This window comes from Amaranthus tricolor, chromosome 17, assembly GCF_026212465.1.
Source record: "Amaranthus tricolor cultivar Red isolate AtriRed21 chromosome 17, ASM2621246v1, whole genome shotgun sequence".
Lineage (NCBI taxonomy): Eukaryota > Viridiplantae > Streptophyta > Magnoliopsida > Caryophyllales > Amaranthaceae > Amaranthus > Amaranthus tricolor.
In genome coordinates this window covers 6647025-6662695 of record NC_080063.1, presented here as the reverse complement: position 1 = coordinate 6662695, position 15671 = coordinate 6647025, and the positions used below count along the sequence as shown (strand labels likewise).

Sequence of the window (15671 nt, the reverse complement as noted above, 5' to 3'; positions counted from 1 at the left end):
TTTATTGCTTTGCATGGACAAATGATAGTTATATGTACCTTGTTGCGATTTCATGGATATGTTTCATATATCTTTTGACTTTATATAGGAGTAGTAGTATAAATTTTTTAAATTAGTTGATTAATTAAATTATGAAAGAAAATGATCAAGGGCGGTAATGGGGCGAAGGAAAAAAAATACAATACTATTTACTCTTTTAATTTTAGTTAATTTACCTTATTTGTAAATGACACAGAGATTAAGGAGTTGAATATAGTGAATTAAAGAAATGGGTCATATAGAATTAAAAGAAAGGATATAGAAAGTTTATGTAATGGGGTTATATCCTTAAATAGAATTTGAATAAAATTAGTAGAATAGGCTAAAATAAAAAATAAAGTAAATTATAAAAAGTGTTGTATATATGTGGTTTTTAGCTTATAAATTAGTTTAAATCTATGTTTGAAGTCAAACTATATCTAGTTTTGTTGTCAACATGTGTCTTTCAAAATTAATTTTGTAGAAAATTAGTAATTTTGTCTAATTCATAAAATTAATAGTTTATGAATTGTCACTCGAAAAAAGGTATTATTAAATTTATAACATTTATAATTAAAGAACTTATTGTTCAACTTTTACTCAAAGTTCTAAAAATGTCTAAGACAACCCTTAATAAATGATGTAAGATAATAGGGATAATATAACAAAAACCGTTAAATTGTCACAAAATTTAATAGTTAATGAATTGTATTAATTATATATACACCAAAAAATGAATCAAATGAAAACAAACAAATATTTCAAACATAAGATCATTCCCATGAGACAATTCCTATTCAACCATTCTTAAAAATTTAAAATAATGAGAAGGAGCACAACGAGAGTTCATCCAAGCCTTAGAACGCAGCTTCAAAATATCCCTAGCGATCTCCTTAGTCTTAGCCTCACAATCCATTTGCAAAACCAAGCATAACTTTGCCACCACCCCGATCTCTAGCATCTCCCGCAAAACATACGAACTTGCAGAAAATTTAGAAACCGCAAACAAAATTTTCACCCCTTTCTCTGTCGCAAAATGCGACACCCTAAGTATTTTCTTAGACACAACAGCTAAACCAACAGCATGACCCAACAACTCAGCCCTCCCCTCAGCACACCCACTAACCAACTCCAACACTACAAGCACACACTCACTCAGCCTCCTATCCTTACTCTCGACTAATAAATCGATCAACACATGTACAACACCCGCCTCGACAACTCGAATCGTGTTCTTCCCCCATGGACACGCCAATGCGAGTATGTTGAGAGCTAGCTTTGTCGTTTTAAGTGATATATCATCTTTAATAACTTGAACTACTTCAACAAAATGATCTTGTTTTAATGAAACTAATTGTACTGGTTCGGCTACTTGAACTAATTGTTTCATTAATAATATAGCATATGACCTTAAATCATAGCTAGTTTTCTTCATTATTGATGTAATTGAATCTAACAAAGCTCCACCCTTAAGCACGTTTTTTAGTATCATCTCATCGGATATTTGAAGATGAGATAATGTTTGAAATGCTTCTTCATCATGTTTATGACTTTGGGTGATGACTCGAACTAAGAATTCGACAACCTCAGGTGTCGATTCCAAGCAACGTTTGTTTGTATTACCAGATAAACAGATCGAGTTAAGTTGGGTTAGGGAGTTGGATATCTTACAAGGGGATACTGATTTGTGCGAGATATTAGGTTGATGACTATGACAGTGGCATGGGGAGGGTGTGTTAGAAGCTTCATTTATGATTTTTAAGATATGGGATTTTGTGATGGGGGGTTTAGGGGTAGGAAAACGTTCAATTCCATAAGAAGAGTTGAGAGTGCACCATGATTGAATGAGTCGTCTAAGTGTATGGTTAGGTGTAAGAAAAGTGTCGAAGTTAGTGTTGATATTAAGGGATTGTTTAGTTACGGGACAAGTTGTGTTGTTGTTTATGAACACCCATTTTTCAATGGTTTCACGATCGTAAGTTATTCCTGTGCAAACTGTTACCGGGTCTTTCATGATGTCCATCGAGATTGGACATAGAAAGAATGGGGGTATTTCGATTTCTTGATGCCGATCCATTTTGTTCGTTGATTTGCGGGTAGACTAGAGAATGTCTATAAAGATTAAATTGACGATTAGGTTTGAAATATTTGAATATGGAGATTTTGGGATGAGAAATAAAAATGTAATAAGGTTTTGGTCTAGTTTTGAATTTGAGGATGGGTTTGGGAAAGATGAGAAGACAAATGAAATAAATGGGGGTATAAATATATTTCAATGTAATAGAGAGGAAAGGTTGACTTGGTGTGGTTGTAAGATTTAATATAGACTAAACAAGGAAAAAGCAAAGATTGGGGGGTATGACTATTCAAACTTATTGAAATTTGGAAGGCTCAAGGCAACTCAATGATGACTTTGTATGAGATTTACCAATAGTCATTTGTTTATAACTAACAACCATTAAAAGTTTTGATCAAAACGTATATTTATAAATCTCATTGTAATATTTAATGATCGGAAATCTTATGTCATAAATTAGAAAATGGATGAGTTTGTAAGATGTTAGTTTCTTGGAAATGGATGTTGAAAAGTTAATTAGCTTATTTAGTTTGCTTGTTTGTTGGTGAAAAGTGTTTACTTTTTATTCTTGTTTTTATTTACATAGCTGTATGTGTAATTAACGTTTTACCAAGATAAATTAGTTGTTGGCTAAAACAATTATTTACTAAACACTTTTTTAACGTTTTGAATAAAATTTAGAATTAACCAATAAAACAACACTTAAATCATTTATTAAGCACCTCTTATAAATACAAACAAAATAAATAAGAATTAAAATTTAAACTGATCTTGAACATTAAGTCAAAAAATATAAATGTTAAAAATATAAAAAAATATAATGTTAGGAGTATTATTTTATAAAGTGATAGTCATATTAAATTGTTTCATAACAAAAGAAACTCAATTAATTATCAATCACTAGGTCTTCTAAAAAATATACCACTTGTCCAATTTTCTATTTTATATATAAAGAAAACATTTATTCATTAGAAGATGCTCTTTATTGTCGTTTATAAATAAATTACTTCTCTTATTCATCAATCTGATTGAACCAACTCTCCTAATTATTTTCCAGCAAGCACTACAAATAACTATCAAAATAGCGATGGAAAAATAACAAGGGGGCGGGTTGGTCGCCAGTGGCGACGGAAAGGCGAGAGCTAGATACGTCGCCAAATGGAAAAGCAAATTGGCGACGGGATATGTGGTCGCCAATCTGTCGCCACAAGCAGTTAATTTTTTTTAAATACTTGGCGACGAGAACGGTGGTCGCCATATGGTCGCCGCAGAAGACAATATTTTTTTTTAAAATAAATGGCGACGGGAAGAGTGGTCGCCCAGTAGTCACCAAAAAGATCTTTTTTTTTTTGGCGACACTAAGTGTATGGTCGCCATTTAGTCGCCAAGTAGACCGTAATTTTTTTTTATTTTAATAAATGTAGGTGACGGTTGGTTGGAAGCCATTTGGTCGCCACACTTTTTCAATTTGAATTTGAAAAAATGGCGATGGGTTTGTCATCGCCGTATTGTCGCCATATTTTCTATAAATAACACGCAGAATTGTTGTGTGTGGAAATGCAAATAGATGATCGAATGCAACAAGAGGGGGGGTTAATTGTTGTGTATTATGTTTAAGATTTTTGCCTCTAATTTTGCGGAATTATCACAATAAAATAAAACTTAAACTTAAAATGAAAAAGATAAAAGGAGACAAAGATTTTACGTGGAAACCTTCTTGGCCTAATAAGAAGGAAAAACCACGATCCCCCGGGATTTCAAAATTCTCACTATGTTTTAGGCAATCAATTACAATCACATAAAACAATTTGCTTCACTTGAAGCTTCTCTATTCTAGGCCTATTTCTCTTTCTCTTCTCACGCTTCTCTTGAAGCTTCTCTATTCCCCTAGACTTCCCTTAAGTCTAGTTACAACAAAACACACAAATACTCTTACAAGGCCAAATTCTCAAGAGAATAAAAATTAAATAATTGCTTTAAGAAAAATATAATAAATTAATTGGCATTAGATAGCTGAAAATATTTTTCTTAATAGATCTCCCTTTATAGACACTCTCGGATACTTTTAGGTTTGATCATAGTCCCTCCTATTTATAGTGGGAATAGCCGTCAGTTACCTTAGACATACCTACCACTAACTTGCACGTTCTCAAACAAAACGATAGTAGAATGCCAAAAATAGAATCCGGTTACCATTTGCTAAAAAGGGAAAACGGTTCCTTCAAGCTAAAAATAGCATAGGAGTTAAAACAAAAAGTCCTAATTAAATGGAGATCTTTTCTCAAAAAGAATAAATCTTAGGCTATTTTTAGATAACCTAAAAATAGTTTTGCCAATCAATTTATTAATTAATTAAGCAATTAATTTAATTCTTAACCGTTACATCAACTTAAAAACAGAAAATAAATTATTCGCAATTTTCCAGCCGATTTTTTCTTCAGACCTGCAACGTGGGAACAGTGTACTTTCTCCATCTACAACTTCTGTCAGATTGTCAACTTCGGGAACAGTAGACCACCTGTCTACTTTTAACATCCTAAGCATTTATCTAACTTCTTGGATATTCTAAGACACGTACAACTTCCACGAACCAAGTCATACGCTTCATCAACGATTTTAACAGAATCGGATATTCATCTACAAAACAATCTCTAAAACATGTTTGTTTATTTAAAAGTGAAGTCATCATCAAAACCTAAGAGGCCAACAAATTTCCCCTTTTTGATGAAGACAAACTTTATAAACAAACTTAAGTAAACTAGAGTAAAACAAAATTCTTTAGAGCATACTAGAGATTAAAGCAACTCTAAATAACTTAGCAAATCAACCCGTTACAATATAATTTACCAAGCATGCCTAAAACAATTTACTCTATAAAAACATAATTTCAAATATGTTTTCAAATAATTTTCTAAAAATAGTTAAATTAACACAAATCCCTAAGTATTATAAAAAGTAACAGCTTTGAGAAGAAAGCAAATTTAGAACAACACTTAATCAAAGTATTCATAAACTTAACAACACAGACAATTATGCACATTAACTTCCATTATTGGAGCAATATAACTCAATCAAGATATGGAGACTGTGTATTCACAGCTTCTCTTAAGTTTGTGCATATCTTCCCCCTTTTGTCATCAATCAAAAAGAATTAGGAGAATCAAACCACAGCACAAACCATATAGATTTGTCATTGAGGAAAATAAGAAACAGTAAATGAAAGCAAGCACCACGAAAAGCAATCCAAATATGCACATGATTAATATCACAAACCAAGATAAAAGAAAGAAATTGTAGCAGCTGTTTAACAAAAGAAATACAATTTTGTACCCCAGATGGTACAAAAACAAAAGTAAAATTGTTTGATAGATATTAGGGCCAACAAATCATTAAAAACATAGGAAGAGGAATCAAGGAGCAGTCTCATCTTTATCTATGAACTCGGTCTGCACTTCAACTGTGTCCAAATTTGCACCAAGACGGTTTTCCATCTGGATGAGCTGATCAGCAATTGAGGCAAGTAAGACGCGAGTTTCATCTTGAAAAGCAATAAATTGAGACTGGAGGTCTTGGAGCTTAGATAGTATGGAGTTTGAAGAAGCCGCAGGAACAGAATCAAAATTAGCACAACCAGTACCTGGTGAAGTGTGTGATTGAAATGGTGGTGGTGTAAACTGGATAGGTGATTGTGGTGGTGATGGAACTTGATGTGGTGGTGGAGTGGCTGGCTTGGGAGAAGGAGGTGCATTTGTTGTAGGCTCAGGAATGGTATTAGATGTGATGTCATCAACCATAGCAGCCTTACGCTTAGAAGCTAATCTCCTACTTTTCCTCCGAATTAAATCAGCCTTCTTCCTCAGTGCTATCACAATCTCCTCATCACTAGAGTCACTGCAGAGATTGTGATTATCATTTTCTTTCAAGGCTTCCTCTTGTTCTTCTGTTTCCCCCTTACTTGCTGCTTCTCCCTATTCCCATTTTTCTGCTGTTTCAGTGTTTGCAGCGGGAACAGGCTCCTGCTCCTCATCCTCCTTGATTTTTCCTTTTCTTCCTCAGCCCTTTCCACTTCTGATTCAACTTCAACAACCTCCTCCAAATCATGCATCAATATCCCTTCATCATTTAATTTTAGGTGCAAGTTGTGTAAGCTTTTGGCACCTATTTTCATGTTAGGACCCATAGGGAACTGCAAGCCATCTAGAGGTACACCAAATTTATTGAAAATCCATGTCAACAACCCTCCATATCCAACAAGGATCTTCTTTTTAATGCAATCCGACAAATGAGATATCATCAACGAAGGAAAGTTTATTTTAATATGATTTGCCATGCAATAAATTAAAGTGGCATCACGCAAACTCACTTCACTATATTTGGAGTTTCGTGGTAAGATGAATCTGCGTGCAATGTTATACAATAATTTATGCAGAGTAGACAAAACGTTGTGACTAATCTTCCCTTTCTTTTGCTCAATCCCTAAGAATTTCAGAATAGTTCGTTCATTAAATCCCAGAGAATACTATCTTCGAGCCAACATAATATGTATCAAAACCAACAGCAGGAACATTGAACCATTCCCCCAACATCAAACTGTTAAATTCTATTTTTATTGCCCTAACAGTGCTGGAACATATTCCATTATCAATAGAAAAGTTTGAAATAAATTCATGCATTAGGTTTGGGAATATTGGGTTGCAACAGAAATCAAACATTAATATTTCCCAATTTTGATTTTGCAATATGGCGTGAAGTTGTGGGAAGGGAGTAGAATCATACCAGTACTTGTCTAAATCAAATCCTACAGACATTTCCTTGGAAATCTCTTCGGCACTATTGGGATCAGCAAGCTTCGAACATTTGGCTGTTCTGGATGATGAACCACCTTTTGGTGTGGTGATGTGGCGTTTGTTTCTGTCATGCATAGAGGAGGGTATTGGGGTTTCATTTTTAGTTTCAGTAGATGAGGATGGTGCAGCATCAAGCAGAGGTGGAGTATGAACCACATTGAGAGGTTGTAGTTGAGAATTTTACCGGATTTTGGGATTTTCTTCTTAGATTTTGAAGATTTAAGAGTTTTCATTTTGATTTTGAAATGCTTTGAGAGAAGGAAGATGTTGAGTGACGGTTGCTTGAGAGAAATGAGAAAGTGTAAGAGGTGTGACGTGAGGAAGGGGTTCATAAATGGGTGAAAGGAAAGTTATCTAAAGGTTCAATACTTTAATGCATTTAATCATTTCAATTTAAATCCAGTGGTTGATGAAGAGTTGGGACGTATCCAAATAAACCAATTCCCATTTTTTAAATAATTTGAGTTGACCATATATTAGAAAAATATGAAAAGGAAAAAAAATAAAACTTGAAAAATGATATTATCATATTAACTAAAGTAAATAATGAACACATGCTGCTTTGGTCTGATCAATTCAAAATATGCAATCAAGAAAACATTCATAGTACGTACTTTATTAAATGTATACCTGATCCCTTCAATAATTGATTTTCAATCAAGATTTTGTGGTTGATTTCACCTTTTCAATTTCATGATGCTTCATGAAGAATTCTTGATATCAACTTTAGTGGAGCTTGATCATACCAAGTTTCAATCTCATCTTTTCATATTGTTCCCTCGGAAGCGGTTTGGTCATGATATCTGCAACTTGTTCATTAGTGTTAACATGCTTGAATATTATATTTTTGTTTTCTACACTGTCCTTAAGAAAGTGATGTCTTATATGTATATGTTTAACCCTTGAATGATGCACTGGATCTTTAGATATGCATATGGCACTGGTATTATCACAATAAATAGAAACACATTCAAATTTAATACCAAAATCTCTTAGATGTTGTTTTATCCAAAGCATTTGGGAACAGCAAGTAGCTGCTGCTATATATTCAGCTTCAGCAGTGGATAATGCAACGGTGTTTTGTTTCTTTGAACACCATTACACTAAACATGAGCCAAGAAATTGTACCATACTTGACGTACTTTTTCTATTCACAAGATCTCCAGCATAATCTACATCACTATAACCTTTCAAATCATAGACGTCACTTTTAGGGTAAAATAGGGACAAGTCATCTGTTCCCTTTAAATATCTCAAAATTCTTTTTACTGCTGTAAAATGTGACTCTTTGGGGTTAGATTGAAATCTAGCGCATAAACCAACACTAAATGAAATATCAGGTCTGCTAGCTGTTAGATATAATAAAGAATCAATCATGCCTCGATACATTGTATGATCTACATTGATCCCATTTAAGTCTTCATCTAATCTAACATTTGTAGCCATGGGTGTGTGGTTTGTCTTAGCGTTGTTTAGTCCATACTTCTTAAGAAATTCTTTTATGTATTTTTGTTGATGGATAAAAATGTCATTTTCAGTTTGTTTAATTTGTAAACCAAGGAAGAAATTTAATTCTCCCATCATGCTCATTTCAAATTCTGTGCCCATAAGATTAGCAAATTCTTTATATAACAAATCATTAGTGGCACCAAAAATAATATCATCAACATAAATTTGAACAACCAAAATATCATAACCTTTATTCTTAAAGAATAAGGTTTTGTCAATTTTTCCTCTAATAAAGTTATTTTGAATCAAAAACTTTGACAGTCTTTCATACCATTGCCTAGGAGCTTGCTTCAAGCCATATAAAGCTTTATCAAGCTTGTAGACATGATCACGACAAGAGGTATTTTCAAAACCTGGGGGTTGTTCAACAAAAACTTCATCAAGAAAGCCATTTAAAAAAGCACATTTCACATCCATTTGATATAATTTAAAGTTCATGAATGCAACAAAAGAAATTAAATTCTAATAGCCTCTAACCTTGCTACCGGAGCAAAAGTGTCGGTGTAATCAATACCTTCTTGTTGGTTGTACCCTTTGACCACGAGCCTTGCTTTGTTTCTTACAATTATTCCGTGCTCATCTAATTTGTTCCGAAATACCCATTTTAAACCAATTACCTTTTTGTGTTTTGGTTTGGGCTCTAAGTGCCATACTTTGTTTCTTTCGAATTCAATCAATTCATCTTGCATGGCTACTATCCATTCGGAATCTTTTAGAGCTTCCTCATGGTTTTTTGGTTTAAGTGATGATAGGAACGCAAAGTGTGCACAAAAGTTTCTAATTTGGGATCTGGTTTGCGTTCCCTTATTCATATCACTAATAATCAAATCAAGAGGGTGGTAACTTTGATATTTCCAAGGCTTAGGCACAAATTCTCTTGTGGGAACAGAAGCATGTTCTATTTCATCTGCTTGATTATTATTCTGTTCAGCTTCTGGATCTGCTTGCTCGTCTGTGGGAACAGCTGGATTGGAGACAGTCTGCTGTTCCTGAAGTACTGTCTGTTCTTGATTATGATCGTTCCTTTCAGCCTCTTCTAGGATCAGCTGTTCGCCTGCTGTTCCTTCATCTAGCATTTTCGTTTCTTCATCATCGTCTTCTAGATGATCAAGACCTATTTTAACATGGTTGATATCCTGTCCACCTGTTGAAAAGTTAGTTTCATCAAAAATGATATGAACTGACTCTTCTACACTCATTGTTCTTTTATTATATACCCTGTAAGCTTTACTATGTGATGAGTAGCCAAGAAATACTGCTTCATCGCTTCTTTCATCAAACTTGCCTATACTTCGTTTTCCATTGACATGAACAAAACATTTGCATCCAAATATACGAAAATAGAAAATGTTTGGTTTAACACCTTTGAGTAATTCATAGGGTGGTTTTGAAGAGATTGGTCTTATTAACACACGATTCATAATATAACAAGCAGTATTAACAGCCTCCGCCCAAAAATTTCTAGGTAGACCGCTAGCAATCAACATGGTTCTGGCAATTTCTTCTAAAGTTCTATTTTTCCTTTCTACCACTCCATTTTGTTGTGGTGTTCTAGGTGCGGAAAAATTGTGATTAATTCCATGTTCATTGCAATACATTGTAAAATTTGAATTTTCAAATTCTTTTCCATGATTAGACCTTATATGGATTATTTGATTATTGGTAGATTTTTGTATTTTGTTTGCAAAGGTAACAAATTCATCAAAAGCTTCATGTTTGCTTACTAAAAACAAAGTCCAAGTGAATCTACTATAATCATCAACAGTGACAAATACATATTTTTTGCCGCTACGGCTTTGTATTCTCATAGGTCCACATAGATCCATATGAATTAATTCTAGCGGTCTAGAGGTAGTCACCATATTCTTTGATTTAAAAGATGACCTCACTTGTTTTCCTTTGGCACAAGGATCGCAAATTTCTTCCTTAAGGAATTTTATAGCTGGTAGTCCTCTAACTAGGTCTTTTGATCTTAATGTATTAATCAATGTATAATTAGCATGACCTAGACGCTTATGCCAAAGTAGTGGGTCTTCTTCTATAACACTTAAACATGTTAGACTGGTTTTGGGAACAGTGTCCAAGTCCACTACATAAGTGTTCCCTTTTCTGATTCCCTCGAGCACAGTATCTCCTGTGTCGTTTCTAGAAATTATGCATCGTTCAGAAGTAAACTTAACAGAGTTACCTTTATCACAAAATTGAGAAATACTTAGCAGATTGTGTTTTAAATTCTTGACTAAAAATACATTGTTAATGGCATGGGAACTCGACCTTCTAACCTTTCCTTTGGTGATTATCTCACCGTTCATATTGTCACCGAAGGTTACTGTTCCCCCATCATAGGCTTCAAGTGAGAGAAATATAGATTTTTGTCACCCGTCATGTGCTTGGAACACCCACTGTCAAGATACCATGAGTTGTTCCCCCTCACTTGAACCTGCAAAGCAAATTAATGGTTAGGTTCATGAACCCAGTCATCCTTGGGTTCCCTGTCGATAATACATGAATCACATTTCTTAATCCATATGTATTCAACATAATTTTTATTTGCTTTGGTATGTTGTTCCCTTTTTACACATTGAATTTTCAAGTGTCCAGTTTTGCCACAAAAGGAACAGATTTTACTACTGGGGAGATCTACATAGACCTTTTTCATCCTATTATTCTTAACATAACTTAGGCCTTCTTTACTCTTTGTTTTAGCATCTAGAATCCATTTGGGAACTTCATTGATTTTCCCTTTGCCTTTTAAGTTCTTTTTATCTTTCAGATGTTTGTTCTCTTTTTCACATGATTCTAATTTTAATTTCATCTCTTGAAAATCTGTGCTAAACGCGTGAGTGGATATTTCATTAACGTCCCTTCTTAGTCCTAGTAATTTGTACTGATTTATTTCAATATTAAGAATAATGAATACCTGCTTCATTTTCTACAATGTTTCTCTCAACATTGTTTTCTGACCTAGCAAATTAAAAAATCTACTTTGCACATCGATCCTAAAGGAATTTAGGTAGGAAACATGATCTTTACTTGTGTTAAGGTCTTCCTTAATTTGGAGATTCTTAGTATTCTGTTCATCTAATTTCTCTTGTGTCTCCAAGAACAACTTAATTAATTTATACTTGCTGAATTTAAATAGGTATTTAGGAAATGAGTTAGAAGACATTACCTCTTTTTCCTTAGACTCTTCATCCTTGCTGTGATGAGATGCCATGAGACACAGATTTGTCGTTTCTTCTACTGGAGCTTCTGTTTCAGCTTCACTTTCGGTATCACCCCAGGCTGCGATCATAGCTTTACGAAAATCTGTTTTAAAGTTTCCTTTCTTGGGTTGTCTTCCAGCTTCTCTAGCTTTTCCCTTGCCCTTGTCATTCTTCCATTGAGGGGAATCCTTGATGAAGTGATCAGTGTTTCCACATTTGTGGCATTCAAAATTTGTCTTCGTGTTAGCAGTTCCTCTTTCTTTGTTATGTCTTTGATTTCCATATCTGCTATTCCTGAAGAATTTTTTGAATTTTCTTGCCAACATAGCCGTTTCCTCTTCATCAGTTTCTGATCCTTCATGATCATTTGCTGCTACAGCCAAGCCTTTATTTCGGGTACTGTCAGCTGTTCCCAAATGCAACTCGTGAGTCATGAGGGAACCAGCCAGCTCTTCCAAATTGAACTTGGTGAAATCTTTTGATTCCTAGATGGCTGTGACCTTTGCTCTCCAGCGTTCGTCTTGAGGAAGACTCCTAAGTACTTTCCTAACTTGTTCATCAACGAGAATGATCTTACCAAGAGACACAAGTTCGTTGGTTATATTCGTGAACCTGGTAAACATCTCTTGGATGTTTTCTCTAGGTTCCATGACGAATCTTTCATATTTGGACATTAGTAGGTCAATCTTGGAGCGTTTCACTTCACTAGTGCCTTCATGGGTAACTTCCAGCAGGTCCCAAATCTGCTTTGCAGTTTTACAACCCATAATAAGATTGTGTTCATTTGGTCCGAGACCACAGTGAAGTAGTTTAATAGAAAGAGCGTTCATCTTCATCTTTTGAAAGTCTTCTTTTTCGTATTCAGTGATTGGTTTTGGAATTGATTCATTATTGGAGTTGATGGTCGTCACCTCAAAGTCTCCAATTTCAATTACTCTCCACACTTGGTAATTTTCGGCCTTTATGAAGATTTCTATCCTATTTTTCCAGTAGGTATAGAATTTCCCATCGAACATGGGTGGCCTTTGCGTAGAGTACCCTTCTTCCATGCGTTCGTTCATCTTCAACATTTTGCCAGGGAACAGGATACTACTCTCAGGGTTTCCTGATTAAATGAGGAACAAAGCTCTACCAATTGTAAAAATGCAAATAGATGATCGAATGCAACAAGAGGGGGGGTGAATTGTTGTGTATTAAGTTTAAGATTTTTGCCTCTAATTTTGTGGAATTATCACAATAAAATAAAACATAAACTTAAAATGAAAAAGATAAAAGGAGACAAAGATTTTACGTGGAAACCTTCTTGGCCTAATAAGAAGGAAAAACCACGACCCCCCGGGATTTCAAAATTCTCACTATGTATTAGGCAATCAATTACAATCACATAAAACAATTTGCTTCACTTGAAACTTCTCTATTCTAGGCCTATTTCTCTTTCTCTTCTCACGCTTCTCTTGAAGCTTCTCTATTCCCCTAGACTTCCCTTAAGTCTAGTTACAACAAAACACACAAATACCCTTACAAGGCCAAATTCTCAAGAAGATAAAAATTAAATAATTGCTTTAAGAAAAATATAATAAATTAATTGGCATTAGATAGCTGAAAATATTTTTCTTAATAGATCTCCCTTTATGGACACTCTCGGATACTTTTAGGTTTGATCATAGTCCCTTCTATTTATAGTGGCAGCCGTCAGTTACCTTAGACATACCTACCACTAACTTACACGTTCTCAAAACAAAAAGATAGTGGAATGCCAAAAATAGAATCCGGTTACCATTTGCTAAAAATGGAAAACGGTTCCTTCAAGCTAAAAATAGCATAGGAGTTAAAACAAAAAGTCCTAATTAAAAGGAGATCTTTTCTCAAAAAGAATAAATCTTAGGCTATTTTTAGATAACCTAAAAATAGTTTTGCCAACCAATTTATTAATTAATTAAGCAATTAATTTAATTCTTAACCGTTACATCAACTTAAAAACAGAAAATAAATTATTCGCAATTTTCCAGCCGATGTTTTCTTCAGACCTGCAACGTGGGAACAGTGTACTGTCTCCATCTACAACTTTTGTCAGATTGTCAACTTTGGGAACAGTAGACCACCTGTCTACTTTTAACATCCTAAGCATTTATCTAACTTCTTGGATATTCTAAGACACGTACAACTTCCACGAACCAAGTCATAGGCTTCATCAACGATTTTAACAGAATCGGATTTTCACCTACAAAACAATCACTAAAACATGTTTGTTTATTTAAAAGTGAAGTCATCATCAAAACCTAAGAGGCCAACATTGTGTATTGTATATTTCAGTAACTAAAGAATTGGAAGAGGTTAGTGATTTTCTTATTCTATTATCTAGCTTGTTTTTTTTATCTTTACATGAATTGTTTTATTTATTGTTATTGTTTATATTTAATTTTTATTGTCATTAATTTGATTTATTTTTATTATTTAATTAGTATATATTTTATTTCTTTTGTTATTTACTTGATTTTTTTTTATTTTTTTATTGTTTTATATTTTATTTTTATTGTCATTAATTTTTCTTAATAATTGTTATTAGAATAATTATATTATTATCATATATTGTTATTTTTATGAATTGTTCTATATATTTTTATTGTCATTAACTTACTTTACTAATCAGTTGAATAATTATATTACTATATTATATTTAGGTGTTAAAAATGAATTTTAGGCAAGAAAGAAGTTGGATGTACAACCGACGAAAAAATGGATAATATTAACAATAATAATAACAACAACAACAATAATATATATATATATATATATATATATATATATATATATATATATATATATATATATATATATATATATATATATATATATATATATATATATACAATAATAATAATATTGATTTTAACAATAATAATAATAATAATAATAATAATAATAATAATAATAATAATAATATTAATATTAACAACAACAACAACAACAATAATAATAATAATAATAATAATAATAATAATAATAATAATATATAATATAAATAACGGTAATAATAATAATAATTGATAGTAGTACAACCGATTTTTTCCCCACTGCAGCACGCAAAGGTTTTCATTACCGAGGTTTAGGCGACGAACCAGCGACCACAAATCTGATCGCCAAGCTGAGAAAGTCAAACTGTTTTGTCATGTCAGTGCAGTTGGCGACCAACCAGCGACCACAACCCTGGTTGCCAAACTGAAAAAGCCAAAATGTTGTGTCATGTCCGTGCAGATGGCGACCAACCAGCGACGAGGGACCTGGTCGCCAGTTCCCGATGAAAAAACCGTAATATTTTGCCCTATGTTCTCATTTATCTTCATTTTCTATACTTCTTCGTTTTCCTTTTACTTCAGCTCTAAATTTTCTTCTCTATTAATCTCATTTTCTATTAATTTTCTTTTCTCTCTTCATCTCATCCTCATCATTTTGTGGTTACTACTCATCTTCAACTCATCTTCTTATTAAAACGTTAGTGTTTATTATTTATGTTTTTGAATTTTTTCAATGTTCTTGATAATTATGATGATAAATTATGTTTGAATTTTTTTTTTTAATGTTTGATTTCGAACTGTGGAGTACATTGTCATTTTTAACATATTTTTTCATGTTACTTCATGATGTTTATGTTGAATTATGTATGTTTTTTTTTATATTTCGAATTATGGTATAATTTGAGTATGTTTAATGTGATAATTTTCAGATTTTTTTAATTTTAAATGTAATTTTCGAAATATGGAGTAATTTAGTTTTTAATGTCAAGTATATTATTTTGTTTCGTCATTTTTTGTATGTTTTTTTTAAATATTTTCAAATTATGGAATAACTTGAGCATGTTTAATGTTATTTTTATGCATTTTTCGAATTACGGAGTAATTTATATTTTCGATTTATGGAATACTTTGAGCATGTTTTATGTTATATTTTTCCAGATTTCTTTTAATTTAAAATGTAACTTTGGAATTATAGAGTAATTAATTTTTATCTGATGTT

The 15671-nt window shown here is 32.9% G+C and overlaps 1 protein-coding gene across 1 annotated transcript; it reads right to left on the bottom strand.

The window, feature by feature from the left end:
* Positions 1-700: 700 nt before the first annotated feature.
* On the bottom strand, positions 701-2239 carry LOC130803646 (E3 ubiquitin-protein ligase PUB23-like). The gene has a single exon (XM_057667843.1). The coding sequence runs from the start codon at positions 2093-2095 to the stop codon at positions 812-814; it is 1284 nt and encodes a 427-aa protein (XP_057523826.1). The 5' UTR covers positions 2096-2239; the 3' UTR covers positions 701-811.
* Positions 2240-15671: the final 13432 nt, after the last annotated feature.

What these genes read in the sequence shown, in the direction of transcription:
- LOC130803646 (XM_057667843.1), bottom strand. Translation starts at nt 2,095, where the DNA reads ATGGATCGGCATCAAGAAATCGAAATACCCCCATTCTTTCTATGTCCA.